General features: G+C 38.9%; 1 protein-coding gene across 3 annotated transcripts in view; it reads left to right on the top strand.

Annotated features, from left to right (window-relative positions):
- Positions 1-22,510, top strand: part of LOC103597206 (IST1 homolog) — a 29,228-nt gene that overhangs the window by 4,220 nt on the left and 2,498 nt on the right. For 2 of the 3 annotated variants that reach the window (XM_008581018.1, XM_008581016.1), the window contains exons 2-9: positions 14,958-15,060; positions 15,497-15,677; positions 16,090-16,177; positions 18,670-18,753; positions 19,311-19,421; positions 20,211-20,414; positions 21,088-21,180; positions 22,326-22,374. In XM_008581018.1, coding sequence (XP_008579240.1) covers positions 14,973-15,060; positions 15,497-15,677; positions 16,090-16,177; positions 18,670-18,753; positions 19,311-19,421; positions 20,211-20,414; positions 21,088-21,180; positions 22,326-22,374 — 898 coding nt within the window. In that variant the 5' untranslated portion in view covers positions 14,958-14,972. The remainder of the gene's footprint in view (positions 1-14,957; positions 15,061-15,496; positions 15,678-16,089; positions 16,178-18,669; positions 18,754-19,310; positions 19,422-20,210; positions 20,415-21,087; positions 21,181-22,325; positions 22,375-22,510) is intronic. The other variant, XM_008581017.1, reaches the window with a different exon arrangement.

Below are 22,510 nucleotides of genomic sequence, written 5' to 3'. Positions count from 1 at the left end.
TTATCAACTTTTAGTTTATCGTCCCTAAAATTAATATTCCTACCCATAAAAGATACCAAGTTTATATTAGCTTTGAAAACACAGTTTCAAATTCTGAAATAGTAATTAAATCAGTCTTTATTAACTATTTTTGAGTCTAATGATTTATTTTATGTACAGGTAGTTACTTAGGGTGTGCTCTTAGTTATTACTTTTGTGGTTTAGTGTCTTTGTCTTTAATGATTAGTTTCTTCTTGTAGAATAGGGATCTATTGAATAGGAGTTCAAAATCCTCAGTACTTAAGTTAACAAAATAGTGGAACAAATTCTTTTCCTTTCCTTAAATCTAAAACAATATAAATTGGTGGTATTCAAAAAAATGTTATTTTTAGTTAAATTTACTACTAGTTAACATGATAAATGAGTGACAGTTTTGTACAAAACACTATGCTAGGCAGTGTGGGGTTGACAGTGGCACTTAATAAATAGTTGAAGTCCTCCAATATGCTTGAAACATGTTAATCAAAAATGTTAAGCAGGGGGGAAAAGATAAAAAGCATACCTTAAACATTTTATTTTGACCTAAAATACACAAGTATCAGCTAATCTTCAGATGAAGAGCTAAGTTTTTATTTTATTTATTTATTTATTTTTAAAGATGACCGGTAAGGGGATCTTAACCCTTGGCTTGGTGTTGTCAACACCACGCTCACATCCCTATATAGGATCTGAACCCGTGGCCTTGGTGTTATCAGCACCGCACTCTCCCGAGTGAGCCACGGGCCAGCCCAAAGTTTTTATTTGAAATGTGTATCTGTTGACGGGATTTTATTTTATTTAATAAATGTTTATATGGTGTTTACTGTGTACATGTAACAATTACTATGAGGCCCGGCCCCTGGCTCACTCAGGAGAGTGCGGTGCTGATAATGCCAAGGCTACAGGTTCGGATCCCTATACAGGGATGGCCGGTTGCTCACTTTGGAGAGCGTGGTGCTGACAACACCAAGTCAAGGGTTGAGATCCCCTTACTGGTCATCTTTTGGAGGAAAAAAAAAACAAAACCCAATTACTATGTGCAGAGTTCTTTACAAATTTTCATTTAATTCTCATCCCAGCCTATGAGGTGTGAGGGTTCATATAGTATCGCTGCTGATTTTTTTTTTTAGATGTTTGATAGAATTTACCAGAGAAGCCACTTGGACCTAGATTTTCTTTGGGAATGGTTAATTTTAGATTCAGTTTTTGTAATAGGTATAGTGCAGTTATATTTTCTATTTCTTTGTGTCAGTTTTGGTAAACTGAGTTTTTAAGTGTCCATTTCATCTCATTGTTGAATTTATAGGTACAAGTTTGTAAAAATGTTCCCTTTTAATGTATGTAAGATCTGTAATAATATCCTTATTTGTGTTTTCCTTTTTTTTTTTGTCTTGACACAGTTAGTTATATAGGTTTATAATTTTTTTTTTTTTTTTTGTCTTTTTTCCGTGTCCGGCAACGGATCGCAACCCTCAGTGTTGCCCCCGTACCGGACCGGGGACCGGCAACGGGATCGCAAGCCTCGGTGTTGCTCCCGCGCCTCGCTCAGCCAGTGAGCGGGAGCCGGTCTGTATGTGGGATCCGAACCCTCGGACGGGAGCGCCGCCGCGCTTCCCAAGTGGCGCACTATCCAGTGCGCCACCGGGCCGGCCCTAGGTTTATAATTTTTTGATCTTTTTGAAGAACCAACATTTAGTTTTAATGATTTTCTTTATTTTCTTTCTTCAATTTCATTGATTTTTGCCTTGTTTTTGTTGTTTCCTTCTGCTTGCTTTGAGTTAATTTTGCTCTTTTTTCTGGTTCCTTAAAGTGGAGGCTCAGATTACTAGTTTGAGACCTTCTTTTCTGGTATAAACCTTAGTGTTGTAAATTTCCTTCTGAGTACTGCTTTAGCTACATCTCACAATTTTTTTTTTTTTTTTTTTTTAAAGATGACCGGTAAGGGGAGCTTAACCCTTGACTTGGTGTTGTCAGCACCACGCTCACCCAGTGAGCGAACTGGCCATCCCTATATGGGATCCGAACCCGTGGCCTTGGTGTTATCAGCACCGCACTCTCCCGAGTGAGCCACGGGCCAGCCCCTACATCTCACAAATTTTTATGTTGGATTTTTATTTTCTTTCATTTCAAACCTGTTTTTTTAAATTTCCCTTGAAACTTTCTCTTTGACTCATGGATTATTTAGAAGTATATTGTTTAATTTCCAAGTGTTTGGACATTTTCTGTTATCTTCCTTGTTAATGATTAATAGTTTAATTCCATTACTGTTAAAGAACATTCTTGGCATGAATGTTCTATTCTTCAGTTCTATTTAATTTGTTAAGATTTGATTTATAACCCTGGATATGGTCTACATTCATGAATGTTCCATGTGTACTGTTGTGTTGGATGGAGTGTTCTATAAAGGTCAATGAAATACAGTCAGTTGGTGGTAGTGTTTAGTTCTTCTGTAACCTTGCTGATATTCTGTCTGCCAGATTGATCAATTACTGAAGGGGGTTTGTTGAAGTCTCCAACTATAATTAGATTTGCATATTTCTCCTTTTCTATCTGTTAGTTTTTACTTTAAGCATTTTGAAATTCTATTGTTGGGTGCATTCACAGTTAGAATTGTTATATTTTCCTGGTAAATTTACCCTTTTATCATTATGGAATATCCTTCTGTATCCCTGGTTTTCCTTTCTGTTCCGACTTTCTTTTGATTCCAGTTTATTACATGGCATACCTTTTTTCATCCTTTACGTTTAAACTACCTATATTATTATATTTGAAGTGAGTTTCTTGTTGACAGTACATAGTTGGATCATTTTTTGTTGGTCCATTTTGTCAATCTTTTTCAGTTGTGTGTTTATACCATTTACATTTAATTATTTAATTAATTATCAAATGTTTGAATTTATTTTCATTTATCTGTTTTTTGGTGGTTGGCCGGTATGGGGATCCACACTCTTGACCTTGGTGTTACAAGGCGGCGCTGTAATAACCAAGCAACTGGCCAGCCCACTACTCTATTTTATATAAGGGACTTGAGCATCCGTGGATTTGGTATCCTTGGGGGGACCATGGATACCAAGGGACAACTGTACACATTTTATCTGTTCATCCTTCAGTGGACATTTGGGTTGATTCCACCTCTTGGCTATTGTGAATAATGTTTGAATTTAGGCCTACCGTTTTATTGTTTTCTATTTGTTCCCTCTGTTTTTAATTTCTTCTGCTTTCCTGCCTTTTGGATTATTTGAACACTTTTTAGTATTACAGTTTAAAATCTGTTGTTTTTTAGTGAAGGGACGCACGGACGAAGGAAGCACGCGAGACCCGGGCTAACAGTTCGCCAGGGAAGTTCCGCTTTATTCAAGGACTGCGCGTACATTTATAGGGTGCTGTGCTCCGGGGCGGAGAGAGAGTGGACAGGGCGGTAACTGATTGGACGGGGCTGGGCAGGAGGTGAGCCTTGACCTGTGACTGGCTGAGGTTTGGCGCGGGTGGGCTTGTGTGTTGGCGCCAGCGAGCTTGTTTACTGCAGAGAAGAACCAGGAAGGGTGCCATATTGCCAGGGTGTGTCCTTTGTTCAGGCGCCCATGGGGTCCCTACATTTAGTTTTTTGGTTTTTTTGGGTTTTTTTGGGTTTTTTGCATAGTATTTTTTAGAGGTTCTTCTAGGGATTGCAATAGATATACTTAACTCTTCAGTCTACTTAGAGTTTGTATTTTTCCAAATCTCATGGAATATAGAAACCTTGCCATCATATATGTCCCTTTACTCTCCCCATTATGCTGTTGTTATCTTATTTATTACATCTACATACATGGAAAACCCCATCAGACAATGTTACTGGTTTTGTTCTTAATTGTCAAACATATTTTTTTTTTTTGTCTTTTTTCGTGTCCGGCAACGGATCGCAACCCTCAGTGTCGCGCCCGCACCGGACCGGGACCGGCAACGGGATCGCAACCCTCAGTGTCAGACCCGCACCTCGCTCAGCCAGTGAGCGGGAACCGGTCTGTACGTGGGATCCGAACCCTCGGCGGGAGCGCCACCGCACTCCCAAGCGGCGCACTGCAGCAGTGTGCCACCAGGCCGGCCCGTCAAACATATTTTTAAGGGACTTGAGAGGAGCTATCTGTTATATTTACCCAGATATTTGCCATTTCTGTAACCCTTCCTTTATTCCTAATGTTCCAGGTTTCTTTCTGGCATCACTTCCTTTCTGCTTGAAAAACTATAGCGATTCTTGTAGAGCAGGTCTACTGGTGACAAATTATCTTATTAGTTTTCCCTCATCCAGTCACCTTCATTGCAGCGGGATATTTTTTCTGGATATAGTATTCTAGGATGAGTTTTCTTTTCTTTCAGCACTGTTGTTTTTTTTGGCGGCTCTGGGTACAGGGGTTTTCAGCACTTTAAAAATGTTACTCGGCTGGCTGTTTAACTCATGGTGTTATAACACCAAGGTCAAGGGTTTAGATCCCTGTACCAGCCAGCCACCAAAACAAAAACAAACAAACAAAAATGTTTTTACTCTTCTTTTTGGTCTCTGTGGTTTCTGATATGAAATCCACAGTCTGAGTTTGCTGAGGTTTTTGAGTCTGTAGCTTTTGCTAAATTTGGGAAGTTTTCAGCCAGTATTTTTTCAAGTGTTTTTTTGGTACTGTACTCTCCTATCCTTTTGGGACTTGATGACACAAATGTTAGACCCTTTGCTATTGTCCCACAGATCTCTAAGGCTTTGTTCATTTTTTTAAATGTTTTTCTCTCTCTTTTTCAGATTGGATACTTTCTATTGATCTGTATTTAAGTGCACTGACTCTTTCCTCTGTCATTAATTACCCTTTCAGCTATTGGTTCCATACAGTGAGTTTCTTACATTGGTTATAGTATTTTTCAGTTCTAAGATTTGTTTCCACTTTTTATCTTTTATTTCTTTACTTTTTATCTTTCTTTTTCCTTTTTAAAGATGACCGGTAAGGGGATCTCAACCCTTGGCTTGGTGTTGTCAGCACCATGCCCAGCCAGTGAGCTAACCGGACATCCCTATATGGGATCCGAACCTGTGGCCTTGGTGTTATCAGCACCGCACTCTCCCGAGTGAGCCATGGGCCAGCCCTTTTACTTTTTATCTTGCCATTCAAAAGTATTCTCCCTTACTTACCGCAGCATTTTTATAGTAGCTGCTTTGAAATCTTTGTCCGATAACTCCATCTGTGTTATCTATGATTGATGTGTGTTGATTGTCCTTTCCTATGCAAGTTGAGATGTTCCCAGTTCGTTGTATATACCCACTCTTTGTCCATACCAACTGGTATGGACAAATCTAGCCCTCAATCCAGTCCTAGAGATCTCTTGATGCTCTTTCTTTCTGTGCCAGTGCTCACTTCTGGGTTTCAGGTTGCCTTGTATTCAGGCCAGGTAATGTAAGAGGGGAAAAAAATGATAAACTCTTTGCCAGTTTATCTGTACTTCAGATTCTAACCTTCTTCATCCATCTGCTAGTATTCACTTTTCAGAGGCCTCAAATAGCTGCTACATGCATTTTTGTTTAGGTTTTATAGCTTCGTTCAGTGAGAGTAACACTGAAGCTACAACTCTGTTTTTTACTTTTTGGGGGGGGGGGCTGGCTGGTATGTGGGACTTTTCCTGATGTTTTTTTAATTCTGTTTTTAAAGACTATCCATGTTTCTTTCAGTACAGCTATTTCATTAATTCTGACTGCTGCATAGTATTTTGTCATATGTTTCTGTGACATTTTATCTGTCCTCTTGAAATGGACACTTAGCATTTTTCCACCTCCTTGCTACTATAGGATCCTCATACATGTGTCTTCATGATCCTGTGTTCAAATTTCTTTTGGGCATATATCTAGGAATGGGATTGCTGTGTCTTAGGTATGTGCATACCTTTTTTTAAAGCATACATTTTATTAAATACAGTTGACCCTTGAATAACAGAAGTTTGAACTGCATAGGTCCACTTATGTATGGTTTTTTTTCAACCAACCCTGGTTTGAAAATGCAGGGTTTGCGCTCCCAGCGCTGCACCCTCCCGAGTGCGCCACGGGGCTGGCCCTGGTAAGTTTTATTTATCCGTGTTACACTGGAGTAATAGTCTATGAAGGGCAAGATCTTTGTAGGACCCATGATAGAGGCATACTCAGGAATACTTTTTCTTGTACTTTTTAAAAGTCTTATTAATAATGTATATATTAAGTAATTTAACAGCAAGTTAAATAATGTTCCTTAGGTTAACATCTTCTGATTTCAGTCACTGCTGATAAATCAGGTGTGTGGGAGGTGATTTAGTTATCTTAATAAAATAGTAAAAAACTTTGATATACACTTTATAAGAGCAATGAAAATCATTTTTACCCAGATATATGTGAATACGTTTTTATAAATATTCATCAATATACAAGTATATAAGAGAAAATATTAGGGTTTCCCTTCAACACTCTTCTAGAGTTAACACTATTAAAATTTTAGTACATATTTTTATAGGCCTCTTTTCTATGCATTTATATACATGTATAAAGTGGGATCATACTATATATGCTATTTTTCAGTTTGATTTTTTTAAAAAAATACGTCTTGGAGATCCTCCATTTCATTTACACAGCAAATATTTGAGTGCTTGCTATGTGCTGAAGTGTTTTAGAATGCTAGATTATCTTTTTTTCTAAACTACTTCCAAGTATTCCATAGAATAGATGTGTCTCAATATAATCAGTTCCTAATTGTTGAAATTTAGATTATTTCGTTTTGTACATTCCTCTCTTTATACATGTGAATTCATTCTTCGGGATAGATATTTAAACTTGGAAATTTGAAAGAGTGCCCTTCAGAAAGGTTGTGCCAATTTATATTCCCAGCAGGAGTTTGAGAATGTACCTGTTTCCTCTTACACTCATCACCACCAAATTTTATTAATAATCTTTGTTGCAGATTTTTCCCCAAATATTGCTTACCTTTTTATTAGTCTGTTTCTGTTGCTTATAACAAAATACTTGAAACTGGGTGATTTATAAAGAAAATGAAATTTATTGCTTACAATTTCTGAGCCTGGGAAGTCCAAAGTTCATCTGGTGGTGGCAACAGTGACCCAGGGTTTTCACATTGCAAGATGGTAGAAGCAGAGAGAGAGAGACTCTCCACTCTCTTTTTTTAAAGCTTTAAGAACCACGCCCCGACCACCATTTTTAATCCATTCACCACAGTTTATAATCTAATCACCTCTTCAAATCTCCACCTTTCAATTACCATAATAGGATTTCCCATCCTCTTAATAGTCACCGTGGGGACCAAGTTTCTACTACATAAAACTTGGAAGACACAATTCAAGCTTCAGTGAATTTTGGAGGGACATAATTCAATCCACTACACCTTTTAATTTTACTTATGGTTTAAGTCTTTTTTCATACAAAATAATTTATATGGCTTCTTAAAAAGGCCTATTCCGGGCCGGCCCCGTGGCACACTGGAGAGTGCGGCGCTTGGGAGCGCAGCGGTGCTCCCGCCAAGGGTTCGGATCCCATGTGGAGACTGGTTCCCGCTCACTGGCTGAGCGCAGTGTGGGCGCGACACCGAGGGTTGCGATCCCGTTGCCGGTCCCCGGTACGGGCGCGACACCGAGGGTTGCGATCCTGTTACCGGTCAGTAAAAAAGACAAAAAGGAAGGAAAAAAAAAAAAAAGGCCTATTCCATCTCCATTATAAATATGTTCTTTTGTATTTATCTTAACACATTAATAGTTTTGTTTTAGCTCATGAAAATTGTTTTAAAATTTTTTAACTGTGGTAAATAGCACATGACAAAATGACAAAATTTGCACACTTAACTATTTTTAAGTATTGAGTACAGTTCAGTAGTGTTAAGTATATTCACATTGTTGTGCAACAGATCTCCAGAGCTTTTTCATCTTATAAAACTGAAACTCCTTATCCATTAGACAACTCCCCATTTTCCCCTGACCCCAGACCCTGATAACCACCATTCTTTTTTCTGTTTCTATGCATTTGGCTAAGTTACATACCTCATACAAGTGGAATCATACAGTATTTGTCTTTTTGTGACTGGCTTATTTCACTTAGCATAATATTCTCAAGGTTCATCCATGATGTAGCATGTGACAGGATTTTCTTTTCTCTTAAGGCTGAATAGTACTCTATTATATGTATGTACAGTTGGCCCTCTATATTCATGTGTTCTGCATCAGTGGATTTTTTTTTTTTTTTAAAGATGACCGGTAAGGGGATCTCAACCCTTGGCTTGGTGTTGTCAGCACCACGCTCACCCAGTGAGCGAACCAGCCATCCCTATATGGGATCCGAACCTGTGGCCTTGGTGTTATCAGCACCGCACTCTACCGAGTGAGCCACGGGCCGGCCTTGCATCAGTGGATTTAATCAATTGTGGATCAAAAATATTTGGGGGAGGGGCCGGCCTGTAGCTCACTCGGGAGAGTGCGGTGCTGATAACACCAAGGCCACAGGTTCGGATCCCATATAGGGATGGCTGGTTCGCTCACTGGGTGAGCGTGGTGCTGACAACACCAAGTCAAGGGTTAAGATCCCCTTACCAGTCATCTTTAAAAAAAAAAAAAAAAAAAATTGGGGGAAAAATATTCCACAAGTTCCAAAAAGAAAAACTTGAATTTGTCGTCCACCAAGTCCTACGTTGAATCCATAAGAATGAAGTGATGTGTAGGCATTGTATTAGGTATTATAAGTAATGTAGAGATGATTTAAGGTATACGGGAGAATTTGCATAGGTTATATGCAAATACTACTCCATTTTATTTATTTATTTACTTTTGGTTGCTGGTACAGGGATCCAAACCTTTGACCTTGGTGTTATAAGGCGGCACTCTAATAACTGAGCAACTGGCCAACCCACTACTCTATTTTATATAAGGGACTTGAGCATCTGTGGATTTGGTATCCTTAGGGGGGACCACAGACCACTAAGGGACAACAGTACACATATTCTTTATCTATTCATCTTTCAATGGACATTTGGGTTGATTCCACCTCTTGGGTATTGTGAATGATGTGACTATTTGCATGGATATGCAAATAGCTCTTTGAGATCCTGCTTTCAGTTCTTTTGGGTATATACTCATCATATGGTAGTTCTATTTTTAATTTTTTGAGGAACCGCCATAATGTTTTTCATAGCAGTTGCACTATTTTACAGTCCCACCGACAATGCACAGAGTTCCAGTTTCTCTGCATCCTCCCCAGCACTAATTATTCTTTTTTTTTTTTTTTTTTGATAGTAGCTATCCTAATGGGTGAGAGATGATATCTCATTGTGGTTTCTGTTTGCGTTTCTCTAATGATTAGTGATAGTGAACTTCTTTTGATCTGCTTGTTGGCCATTTGTATGTTATCTTGGGAGAAATGTCTATTCAAATCCTTTGCCCATTTCTTAGTTGGATTATTTGTTTTTGTTGTTGAGTTATAGGAATCCTTTATACATTCTGGATGTTTTAGCGCTTTTATTAATCTGAAAATTTGTGTGTGCAATTGGAAGAAGTGATTTTTCAAAAAAAATTTTGTACTTAACAGAACCTAGTACAATTTCTGGTATATGGTAAAATGCTTAATAAATATTAGTTGAATGAAAGACTGAATAAAAGAAATTACTGAGTTCATTTTTCTAGGGAAACAATTTTATTTTTTAAAAAAGAGTCCTAAGGGATATTAATCTCAATTGTTTATGCCTTTTGCCTATTCTATATGTATAATTCAGTACAATTTTATATCTAGTATTCTTCAGAATCTTAGGGTTGGAAGGAACTTCAGAGATTATGTTGTAAGAACTTAAATTATATTTCCTAAACTGTATACATTATTAAGGAAAGAACATATAAATATGCAATTTTCTTTATTTAGAGAATTCATTTAGCATCAATTTTCTGGTCTACTTAGCTGATGTATTACGACAGTGTAAATCTGGGGTTGCTTTGGTAGATCTAGTTCTTGGCTTATTTGGTTTTGTGTGAATAATAGTCTTTGTGATGAATGTCTTATTTTCTCCTCCAGAGCCACATCCTTCTCCCTTTGATTGATGTCTTTGGAGGCTCACCCATGTGGACTGAGTCTATGGGCCCTTTTGCTTTCTGGCTTCCAACTGGGGGTAGATGGGAGGTACCAGCAGGAGACCTGAGGGCTCCCCTGCCTCCTCCCTGCAGATTGTTGGATTGTGACAAATTGCATGCCTCTATCAAAGACTGACTCCTGTATGGTGGCCCTCTGCATATAGCTATCTAGCTTCCACTTCCTCATCTTGCCCCTTCAGGCCTAAAGGTGTTAATGGCTCAAGAGCAATACACTATCATTTTTTGGTTTCTCTAAACCCATCTACTACACCTTCGTAAATAATCTCTTTATAAAATGCTCCTTAAATTACCCGGGTTGTGGATGCAATCTGTTCCTAACTGGGACCCTGATTGTTAGAGTCTCCGAAAGGACCCTATAATTTTACTTACTTTTATAGGTTTGGATAAATAAATGTTATTACTGAATTATAAGATAGTAATTTGGATTTATTTTTATTAGTCTTCTATGGTAGGCTTCCATAAACTTCTCTGTCCCAAACAGCTCCAGCCAAAAGATTAACAGTGAAATATAGACAACATTGCACAATTAAGTGTTTTCAACTTCATTTACAGAGTTTGATTTCTATTTGTAGCATGAAACATTTTAAGCTCCTCTTTCAGAGAATTTTAACACTTTTCTTCTTCAGAGTCTGTTTTTCTCGTGACTGTTTGAGAGTCCTTTCTTTTTCAGGTTAAGTATGGTCTCAAACTAGTGTTTTTGGTTGCTGACCCATCTTAGGCAATTATGTGAAATAGATAAAGATCGGGCCGGCCAGTGGCTCACTCGGGAGAGTGCGGTGCTGATAACCTCAAGGACCCGGGTTCGGATCCCATATAGGGATGGCCGGTTCGCTCACTGGCTGAGCGTGGTGCTGACAACACCAAGTCAAGGGTTAAGATCCCCTTACTGGTCATCTTTATTTATTTATTTATTTATATAATAAAAAAAACTTTTAATAATAAAACCTTAAATTCTAAATGTGCAACCATGTAAATGCAGAGAAAACTCCACATCATAGCACTATGTCTTTGTGACAGAAATGTCCCATCTCATCTTCTCTGCATTTTATTTAATGTAACAACAAGAATAACACACTGAACTGCAAACCAGAATATGCAAACTAGAAGCTTTTAAAAAACAGTCTGGGGCCAGCCCTGTGGCTCAATTGGGAGAGTGCAGCGTTGGTAGCGCTGAGGCCACGGTTGGGAGCCTATATAGGGATGGCCGGTGCACTCACTGTCTGAGGGTGGTGCAGGCGCTCAGCCAGTGAGCGGGAACCGGTCTGTATGTGGGATCCGAAACCCTTGGCGGGAGCGCTGCCGCGCTTCCCAAGCGGCGCACTAGCGCAGTGCGCCACCGGTCATCTTTTAAAAAAAAAAAAAGAAAGAAATAGATAAAGATGTCTTTACATCATCCAGAATTCCTTCATGTTGCTAACACTGCTCCTTTGTTGCTTGTCCCTTTGTGTCCTTCAGTGTCTTGCTCATTTCAGGTACCTGTTTTAATAAGGTAATCTTTTTTTTTTTTTTTTTTTTTAAAGATGACCGGTAAGGGGATCTTAACCCTTGACTTGGTGTTGTCAGCACCACGCTCACCCAGTGAGCTAACCAGCCATCCCTATATGGGATCCGAACCCGTGGCCTTGGTGTTATCAGCACCACACCCTCCCGAGTGAGCCACGGGCTGGCCCAATAAGGTAATCTTGACTAACATTTTTTGATGAGTTAATATTTTGCTTTTCTAAAGAAGCAAATGAATTTATTTATATTATTCTTTGCCTTTTGATAGAGATTCCAAATTAAATGCTTTCCAAGATAGATTTGGATTTAGCATTAGTTTTAATGTTAGTCCAGTTTCCTTGGATTTAAAAAGAGTTTACATACAGGAATGGCTAAATCTTTGTAAGTACAGCCTTTGTCTATGCATATGTGCTTTTTTAGAATTTGAGGTCATACTTAATAGTCTTATAACTTGATTTTTAAATTAAATATGCTCATGTCAGTAAATGCTTTTTATTTTTATTTTTACTTTTGGCAGCTGGCCAGTACAGGGATGGAACCCTGGACCTTGTTGTTAAAAGCACCGTGTTCTAATAAACTGAGCTGACCAGCCCAGTTAAAATATTCTAATAGCTATATAAAATTCCATCATAATTATACTATAATTTATTTAACTAATAAGCAATATTAGTTCATTATTCATATATTTCATTACTTCAGTTTTTTGGTCTTAAATGTGGTAAATATTTTCATATGAAAATCGGCACATGAAGGTCTGATTATTTTCTTAGGTTAAGTTCCTAAGAGTGGAATTACTAGGTCACAATGTATATATTTTTAAGCTTCTTGAAAATATTCAAAATAGACATGACTAAAATTTTGTCTTCAAGTATTGACACGTCACGAAATTTACGCTTACAGACCCCAGCATAGACTACTTAAGAACCACACAGTAATCTTGATATTTTTCTGTCATAACTTGTGACTCTATATTAGACCTCCAATTTTGTTATCTTTTATCTTTGAGACAGTTTTCCAGCAAGTAGCTGAAGAGGTCAACCACCCTTATAATATGCTCTAGAACACCATTTATTTCTTTGGGGTGGTGACTACAATTGTTGTTTTACAGTTCCTGATGGGATAAGTTTCTCTAAGTATAAAGTCTATGAGGGTAGTAACCTTGTCTGTTTTTCCTTACTGGTATATCTCCAGTACCTGTTACAGTGCAGTAGGTATTCAGTAAATATTTGTCAAAAGGGTTAAAAATATATATTGTATTCCAATTTATGGTGCCAAGAATGATATAGTGTCTGATTAAAATTGTTTACTTGGGTTTTGAATTCAGATACACTTAGGTTTTATTTTTAGTTTTATCAGTTGCTGGCTGATCTTGAGCAGGTGCCTGGTAGAGTAAATGATAGTAGTGGTTACTGTTTTTCTGGCTATTTTCTCTCTTCCCATCTATCTCTGGTTATGGATGCTCTCAGAACAAGGATACCGTCTGGATCTAGCAAGCACCAGAAACTACTACAGTGCTTGACAACTTATAAATAGTTGTTGAAGTTTTGAAGTTACGATTATGAGAAACATTTTATAGCATAAACTATAGTTTATCTCATGCTTTAACTGTACTGAATTTATAGCTTTCAGAAAGTTGCTTGTCCTATTTGTGACCTGGATTTTTGCACACACCACTCCCTCTGCTTGGGATATTCACACCCTCTCTTTACTTTATAGACATCTTTGCCTTCTCTGGAAAGCTTTGTATAATCTCCCTAAGCAGGTTGGGTATCTTTTCTCTAGAATTGTTTTCTCAGTCTTGGCACTATTGACATTTTGGGCTGGATAATTTTTTGTTGTAGGGGCGCTGACCTGTTCATCATAGGATGTTTAACAGCCTCCGAGGCCTGTAACATCAGTTTCTAGTAGCATCTCCTCAAGTTGTGACAACCCAAAATGTCTACAGTCATTGCCAAATGTCTCTTAGGGGACAAAATCACTCCAGATTGAGAACCACTCTAGAATTGTAGTCCTTATCAACAGTATTGTAGTTGCCAGATTTTCTTAGCTGTTGTGTCATCCCCCCCCCACCCCCCCGCCCCGCGTAATAGAATATAAGTTCCTTTGAGGGCGGAGACTGTACTTTATTTATACTTTTTATCTCCAACATCTAGCCAATGTATGACATAAAAGTAATCAGTAAATATTCATTGAATGGGTTAAACAATTCAGTATAATGAATCCCCTATATTTTGTGACATACAAACCCCACTTTAAACTGGGACTTGGGTTAATTATTAAAAATAGTGTGAAGCCTTCTGGAGGCAGTTTCACAAAAGGAAAATACATCTGATGTTTTCTACTAGTGGTTTATTCAAAAGTACTATTCCTAGTGTTCTTTCTTACATTGGATCTCTTTTGATTTGTCTGTTATTTGACTACTTTCTGAGATCCAGCTTTTGTTTGGGTATTATTACATCTTTTGAAGTTTGAGTCCATAATTCAGAGAAATAGAAATTGTGCTGTCTTGAAATTGGATGCACCGTAGTCACTGCACAATGGTATGTATACCCTAAAGTGTTACGGGTAGAGGAGGGGTGGTTTTGTTGACTGTAACTCTGTTCAGTGGGATTCTTGGCAAATAGCCCTCTGCTGTAGAATTTTGTAGAGCAGTTCCCCCTCCCCCTTGGGCTTTTCACCCCTTTGTATAACTCTTTGTACATGAGTTGATGTTAATGATATTTCTGCAGTGTTGTGCACTAGCTTTTCCCAAAGGCTGAGACTTAGTAGCAGGATTTTAGGAGTTAAGAATATGAGAATATCTCTGAATTTGGGTCTACATTTGATTTGGGAAACATCACAACCCCTGTTGAGATTTTTGGGAGAAGCAGCAGGAGGCCCTTTTGCTTCTTTGTTCTTTTATTACCCCACTCCCATGCCCATACCTGGATATTTATTTCTTCTGTCCCCAGGTTCTTTTAGCTCTGCCTTCAAAATAGATTTCAAATCTAACTGCTTCTACCACTGCTACTGCTATCCACCCCTGTCTAAGCTATTACCATCTCTTCTCTGGACTAGGTAGTAGCTTTCTCATTGGTCCTCCTGCTTTCAGTATTACTCTACCAATCACTTATCTACACAGCAGTCAAAATGATCTGTAAAGAATGTGAATTGGATCATGACATTTTCCTATATTAGAAAACGTTTTGTCTAGGGTTCAATCCCTGTACTAGCCAGCTGCCAAAAAAAAATTTTTTTTCCTTGGTTTATTGTGTCAAATAATGGTGTTAGTTCCTGAACTAATTTTGACTTGAAAATAGTCATTGTGCTGCTTCTTTTTCCAGGAGGAACAGCACAGCATGCTGGGCTCTGGATTTAAGGCTGAGCGTTTACGAGTCAATTTGAGATTAGTCATAAATCGTCTTAAACTATTGGAGAAAAAAAAAAGTGAGTAGTGCATGATTGCCTTACCGTTTGTTTCCCAAAATACATCACTGGGTGCCAGCAGCCCAATACTGGATCTTTCAGCTTAGTACTATGAAGTCTTAGCTATCTTATATCTTTTAAGATTTGGATACATTTCTGCCTTTTGTGACTAGTTGGACTACATTACTTTGTTGCTGGGAAAGGGACAGACCCTGTTGCTGTGGAATAGGTAATGTGACTCCTGAGTTGGAAATGTCAGGCTACACAAAGTATATTCTCACCTAGGCAGAGTGTCAAATTCTAGGGTAGATGAGACGAGAATAGATTTACAAAGGAAGGGTGAACTAGGACATAGTAGAAGCACACAGTTCTCTCTGTTGGGGTGGAGGGAGTTCTGCCCACAGGCTAGGTCCCAGTGTAGTACTGCTATGTAACTGGAGTGGGATTTGTGCCTTAGCGGAACTGGCCCAGAAAGCAAGGAAGGAGATTGCTGACTATTTGGCCGCTGGAAAAGATGAACGAGCTCGAATCCGTGTGGAGCATATTATCCGGGAAGACTACCTTGTGGAGGCCATGGAGATCCTGGAGCTGTACTGTGATCTGCTGCTGGCTCGGTTTGGCCTCATCCAGTCTATGAAGTAAGATACTTTGATTCAAAGACCTAAATTACCTCTGGAATTTGAAAGGAGTAATATTGGTCTCTTCATACATGTAGAGTGCTAGCACTACCCAAGGATCTTTTTCCTACTAGTTGCTTGAAGGCCTGATCTCAATGTAGGTAACTGCCAAAAAGAAAATATGAAATCTGAAATTGAGTTTGAGTCTTGGCTCAACCATTTTCTGACGTCGTGGCCTTGGGCTTGTTGCTTAGTTTGAATTTTCCCAAAAGTAAAATAGGGTAACAAAAATGGGTAGAAGCCTAGAGTTATTGTGAGAATATAGTGAGAATCATGAAATGCTTTAGAGCCTATCAAATGTATGATACATAGCTAGGGTTTTGTTGGTTTGTTTTAAAGACTGTTAAATTATATTCATTTTTTCCTCAATTAGGGAGCTAGATTCTGGTCTCGCTGAATCTGTGTCTACACTGATCTGGGCTGCTCCTCGACTCCAGTCAGAAGTGGCTGAGTTGAAAATAGTGAGTATAACCAGTTTCAGTGATGTCTGTAGCTTTTCATATTGTTAAAAAGATTGGTTAATATAAGTCATTTCTGCTTACTTGACCAGGTATTTTGTACCCTTCTGCTGCTTTTGAAACAGACTTTGTAAATTTGTTTCTTTCTCCTTTTCAGGCTTTATGTCATAGAATAGAACAGTGTTTTGTGAGCTTGAATAATTTTTTTTAAGGAGCAAAGGTGTGTGTGTCTCCAGTTTTGTCATATTTTTATTAAATGTTATTTAACTATATACAAATAGAAAAGTTCTTATACAACTGTAAACTAGTAAAGTTAAAATAACATGAATTTAAGGTGACTGATGTTTTGCTTTATTCATTTATATATTCATTCATATTCCACAAATATTTACTGAGTGGATGTTCTGAGCTAGGTGAGGGCTGAGGGTAACAGTGTTGAGCAAAATATGACACGAACCATACTCTTGTAGATTAGAGTCTAACGAAAGAGACGGGCATTAACCAGAAGAGAGCTCATCACAACATGGGTATGGTACTGACTGCTAGGGTACGAATTCAGTTGGGTTGTTTTCTTTTCTGTTTTCGGCATCTTTGCCTTTTGGTTTTATTTTCTAGGGAGATAGTCTCAGTCTTGTCTCCTAATCTATTAATTGAGACTTCCTTACCTTCTGTGTTTGCATTTTTCAAGAGCTCTTTTTAATTCTCTGAATATTTGTTATAGTCTCTTGTTTTTGTTTCATGGCTACAATGTCTTCTAACTCTCTGAAGATATTATAGTTTCTTTTTAACTTTTTCTCGTTCCGTCATTCGTGTTTCCTTTAAGTTCCTTTTTTCTATTTTATCATTAGAGGCTTTTCCAAAGTCTTGGTGACTCTTGGCTGTTGGTTTATATTTATGAGCAAGGCACTAAAAGGTAGATTGGAGCCTCTTGATTCCATAGATTTACTGCCAGATGCCCTTATTGTTGAGTGATCTGGCTAAGCCCTTTCTTAAGGGAATTCCAGACTATCAGGAACTAGTTTTCTTTCCTTGAGTTGGTCATTTTCCCCAGAGAGGAATCCTGTTTCCTACCTGGAGGGTATAAGCTGGCTGCTAGGATTTCTGAGAGCCTGGTGGAGAAAGAAGCCAAAGGCCTAAATATGTTTGATATGTAGAAGACTTACACTTAATTCTCCTCTTGGCAGTAAGTATCCCAGCTCTCCTGTTTGTGGAGTCCAGAGTCTCTTTAGTTTAACCTCCCCAGAGAGTAAACCTTCTATATTCTGATAGGATAGGGAAGGTAGTTATTGAGTTATGGACAGAAAAATGGGAGAATAGAGGCAACTGCTTTTAGCCTCAGTCTTGTTTTTAATCTCACTTATATTCCTCCTTTAAAACTAATCTCATAGTGGAAAAAGCCTAAATATGTCACAAAACCCAAAAGCCATAAACAAAGAGTGACAAACTAATATAAGTAAAAAATAATTTCTGAATGGTATAAAGCAAAACAAAAACTGTTAAGTCAAAAGACAAATGACAAATTTATATCATAGGTACCAGGTACCCCTAAAAGTCTACATCTTGAACAGTGAAAACGCCCCTACTGGGCACCCAGAATGTCGGGACCACTCTTGTCCGATGCTGCTATCATCTCCTGCCTGGACTATTATAGTAGTTTCTTGAGTATTTTTCCTATACCTACTTTGGCATCCTTTAGTCTGTTCACCATTCCATCAGAACAACCTGAGGGTTTTGTTCAAAACACAAATGAAACCCTGTCAGTAGCCCTTCCTTTCAAGCCCTTTAATAGCTTTCTATTCTTGTTATAGAAACAAGACTCTTTAATGTGGCCTGCATGGCTGTACATTGTGTGGCTCCCACCTGCCTTTCTTACTTTATCATTTCCTGCCATACTCCTCCCTCGGGCTCTGCCCTAGAAGCTCACTGACTTTATTCCAAGCTTGAGGATTGGCCATGTTTTTTCCATCAGAGGCCTTTGCACATGCTGTTTTCTTTTCCTGGAATGTTCTTCCCTCCCTCCTTGTTTAACTTCTAACCCATCCTTTAAATCTCAGCAAAGCATCATTTCCTTCAGGTTGCCTTATGTAACTTTTCTGTTCAGGATCTGATTCTCCTGTTATAAGCTGGTGATAGCGTGGTGTACCTTTCCTTGGTAACACTTATTACAACTGCAGTTGTACCTTTATCTGTGTGAATATTTGGTTAATGACTGTTTTCTCCGGAGACTATAAGAGTAGAAACAATGTCTGTTTTTGCTCATCATTATATTCATAGTACATATCATAATGCTTAAAATAGTGTTTGTCACTTGCTCATTGGATGGATGGATAAACAAATAAATAAATGAGTTAATGTGTACCCCTTAAGTTTTTATAGATCCTGTTTTTTTGGAAATCTTGTAATAGAAGCATGTTTACTGTTGACAGGAGAGGAAGCTTGAAGCAGTCTGTAGGAGTGGTTTCCATTTTTATGTACTGTTATTTTTTCCTCTGTAGGTTGCTGATCAGCTCTGTGCCAAGTATAGCAAGGAATATGGCAAGTTATGTAGGACCAACCAGATTGGAACTGTGAATGACAGGGTAATGAACATACTTGGTAAATGTGAAGCAGTGTGTGGGGTGGGAGCAGGTTATTTACTGCCTATGGTGATTCTAGTGGGTATTACTGTATGGCTGAGTTAATCTAGGTTTGCACACTTCATAGTGAGGGTGAGAAAGAAAGGACTGTGGCTGGCAGTACAGTCAACTCCTGACCCCTGCCCAACACCTGTGATTGTGATACACTGTGTCGTTCCTGACTTTTTCCCCCTGTCCTTTGTGCCCCTGATGATTTGTGAAAGTAGGAAGAGGTGGGAGGAAAAGATGGATGGATTGAAATGTGGAAGTCAGCAGTATTAGTCTTTATCAACACCTGGGTCGTGTGTAAATAGAGAATGTGAGAGGAGAGACACATGGGTCCTGTAATGTGCCTTGTGATGGTGAAGAAAATCATTTAACTCCTCTGAACCTTTTTTCCCCTCAATTTTACCTGTAAAATGAGAGGAACTAAGTTTAAATAGTGAGACAAGTCAGGATTAGGCTAGTTGGTATAACTGGTTGGTATATGTACGTCTTAGTCCCAGGTCTTTTACTTACAGCTAATGCACAAACTGAGTGTGGAAGCCCCACCCAAAATCCTGGTGGAACGATACCTGATTGAAATTGCCAAGAATTACAATGTGCCCTATGAGCCTGACTCTGTGGTCATGGTAAGTTTAGCCTAGAGAACAAGGGAAATGAGTCTCTAGATATGACCTTCTTGAAAAAATAACCATATTCTTTATGCTAACTTAAGTTTGTGTGTGTGAGTTTAAGCGTGTGTCCAGTTAGTGCCTTTTTGGTGGCAGTAAGTATGCCTGCATACCTCACTACGTAAGGTTCAGGTTAGATGAATGAATGAAAGCACTTTGAAAGGGTATATACCTTGCTACAAATGTAAAATGGCATTATTATTGCTTCTTTTTGGTGCACTTCAAGGAATTGAGGATCCCTTTGTGGATAGCAAGAAATGCCTCAAGACCTAAACAGTTCCTGAAACATTTATTGGGTGCCCAGTGTGTGCCAGATAGTGCACCGAAAGCTGAGAATACAGAGACAGATAAAAACGAGGTCTGTGTCCTGAGAGGCTTATAGTGTAAGGAGGGAAAATATGCAAACAGTAATCATTCAGCAGTTAAGGTTGATGGGGTGTGGTGGATGCTTTAGTTTGCTGCTCAGACCCCACCCCACCCCACCAGTCCCCAGTTGGGACACCACTGCAGGTGCATCTGAGCCTCACAACTCCATGGGGTGTTAGCTGCGGTCTTTGTTGTGACTGTGTTGTAGCCCAACTTCTCCCTGCACCCAGCTCTGCTTCTTTCATTTCCTCCACACATGTTGATCCCAAGAACACTCCCCAGTAAACTTCCTTCATGTTAACTTCCATCTCGAGAGTCTGCTTCCTGGAGAACTTGACCTTGGACATGGGTTAATGATAGGAGTTTCTCTCTTTTTCTCAGGCAGAAGCTCCTCCTGGGGTAGAGACAGACCTTATTGATGTTGGATTCACAGATGATGTGAAGAAAGGTGGCCCTGGAAGAGGAGGAGGAGGGGGCGGGTTCACAGCACCGGTTGGTGGACCTGGTGGAACAGTGCCAATGCCCATGCCCATGCCCATGCCATCTCCAAACACTCCTTTCTCATATCCACTGCCAAAAGGGCCAGTAAGTATACATGTAAATAAGTGTGGATGTAAGCTTTGGAAAATGTTACAGAAGATGACATATAGGCTCTGGGAATATACTCAGGAATTGTAGGTTGTCAGGAGCATTTAGCAGTAAGAACATTTGGCATTAGTGTAGTGACAATATCATGAAAAAAATATCATTAGGATTCAGAATTTTTTGGTTCAAGTGTAGGTAATGAAGGGAAAATCTAGAGATGGTGCCAGAAAAACTCTTCTCGTGTATATTTACTGAATATCTCTGGGACCTGTTGCAGTCATATTAGTAGCTTTTTCTAACAATGAGTAACAACCACTTACTACCAGACAGAAAAACCTTTGTGGATAAGAAGAGGAAGGTCATTGTTAGTAAGAAAGTCTCATTAGAACTTTCCCTTGCAGACATTGAAGCACTTGACTTAATAATTTGAAGAATAGCCTTTGGCTATAGATATTTAAAAATCTGGAATCTTTTTTATGATGTTTGGTCCTTTGGGACTTTTATTTTTCCTTTTGAGGACCTTAAATGTCCAGTGTGAATACACACACACACACACACACACACACACACACACACACACACACACACACACACAATCTCCCTTCCTGTATGCAAACCTCAAACATTGCAAATTGGGCGCAGTGTCTCTGATGTTGCCTTTCTCTTTTTGCAGTCAGATTTCAATGGATTGCCAGTGGGGACTTACCAGGCCTTTCCCAATATTCATCCACCTCAGATACCAGCAACTCCCCCAACGTATGAATCTGTAAGTGCCTGAGCCTCTTTTATAAGCAGCAGGAGAGTGAATCCCATGAAGAGAGAGCAAAATAATGACCACAGGGAAGGCAAAGTTTTGATCAATTCCTAGTACTGCATCGCTCTTGCTTTGGGATTCTTGTGTTGCTTTAACACTACCCTAGAAATGGGGAGTGGTGGTGATGGCATCATGGTTGGTGGCCATGCTTTTTCCGCAGTTAAGCCAGGAATAGGAAGGAGCTGCAGATCTCTTAGACAGTTGTAGTGCCCTACTAGGGCACTTAACTAGGTTTTTTTTTTTTTATTAGCTAGGCTGAGAATTACAATGAGCTGGTACAGTCTTGGTGCTAGAATATTAGTTATTAAAATTTCAGCTTTGTAAGTTCTCTACACTCATGTAAAGGAATAATGACCAGATTTTTGTCTTAATCAGAAGGTCCAGCCTATAGCATTGATTTCACATTTTTGTCTTGTAGTTAGAATTTGCTATAAATAGCTAATTTGGTAACAGTGCTTTGAACTGTAGGTGGTTATAACAGTTTTGCTTCAGAATTGATTACTTATTTTCTGCCAGGCTTGTTTCCTCAGTATATGCCTTTTGAGACCTATTTTCATATGATACTTTACTGAGAAAACAAATCCATATGGCATTTGCTATGTAAATTATTCATCTAGGAAGATCTCTCTGTTCCTGAGCTTGCTTATTGTTCTTCCCTTTGGCTGTTATCTCTAGCCGATATGTTTTACCTTGGACTTGAGGTTTTCTTATGCTTCAATCTTGCATGCCTCAAAGCATGGCCCACAACTGTTTCTAGGAATGAGGTAGAACTTCATCGGTTTTTGAGGACTTGGTTCTTATAGATGTATTTCATGGTTTAGTGCTTTTTCTTTGCCCGGAAGGTGAAGGTATCATTTAAAAAAAGTTGTCATGGTGTGGTAAGAATTTTCTTTTTCTATGCTTAGCAGTTAAGAGTTCACCATGGTATCTACTGGTTGGAAGAAGTGCAGGGGGTGGAGGGTTAGTTTCTTTGGAGCGTGTTCTGTTGCTTTTCGTGAACAGCTGAGCTTAGCTTTTGGAAAACACAGGGGCTTATACCAGTACTTTCTCCAATGATGCCATTACTTTTTCCTCTGTTAACAGTCTTTGTATTTCAGGTTGATGACATTAATGCTGATAAGAATGTTTCTTCTGCACAGGTTGTTGGTGAGTATGAGTCAGAAACCTTCAAGGCTCAGTGCTGAACCCTCTGCTCTTTCTCATTACTGTTTCTCTCTCAGAGACTGTCTCCATGTCATGGCCTTCTGTCCACATGCCTTGTCCTCTCCCCAAATGGAATACA

Source organism: Galeopterus variegatus, unplaced genomic scaffold (genome assembly GCF_000696425.1).
Source record: "Galeopterus variegatus unplaced genomic scaffold, G_variegatus-3.0.2 Scaffold2236, whole genome shotgun sequence".
NCBI lineage: Eukaryota > Metazoa > Chordata > Mammalia > Dermoptera > Cynocephalidae > Galeopterus > Galeopterus variegatus.
The sequence above is the reverse complement of the archived record's forward strand: the minus strand, read 5'-3'. Positions and strand labels throughout refer to the sequence as shown.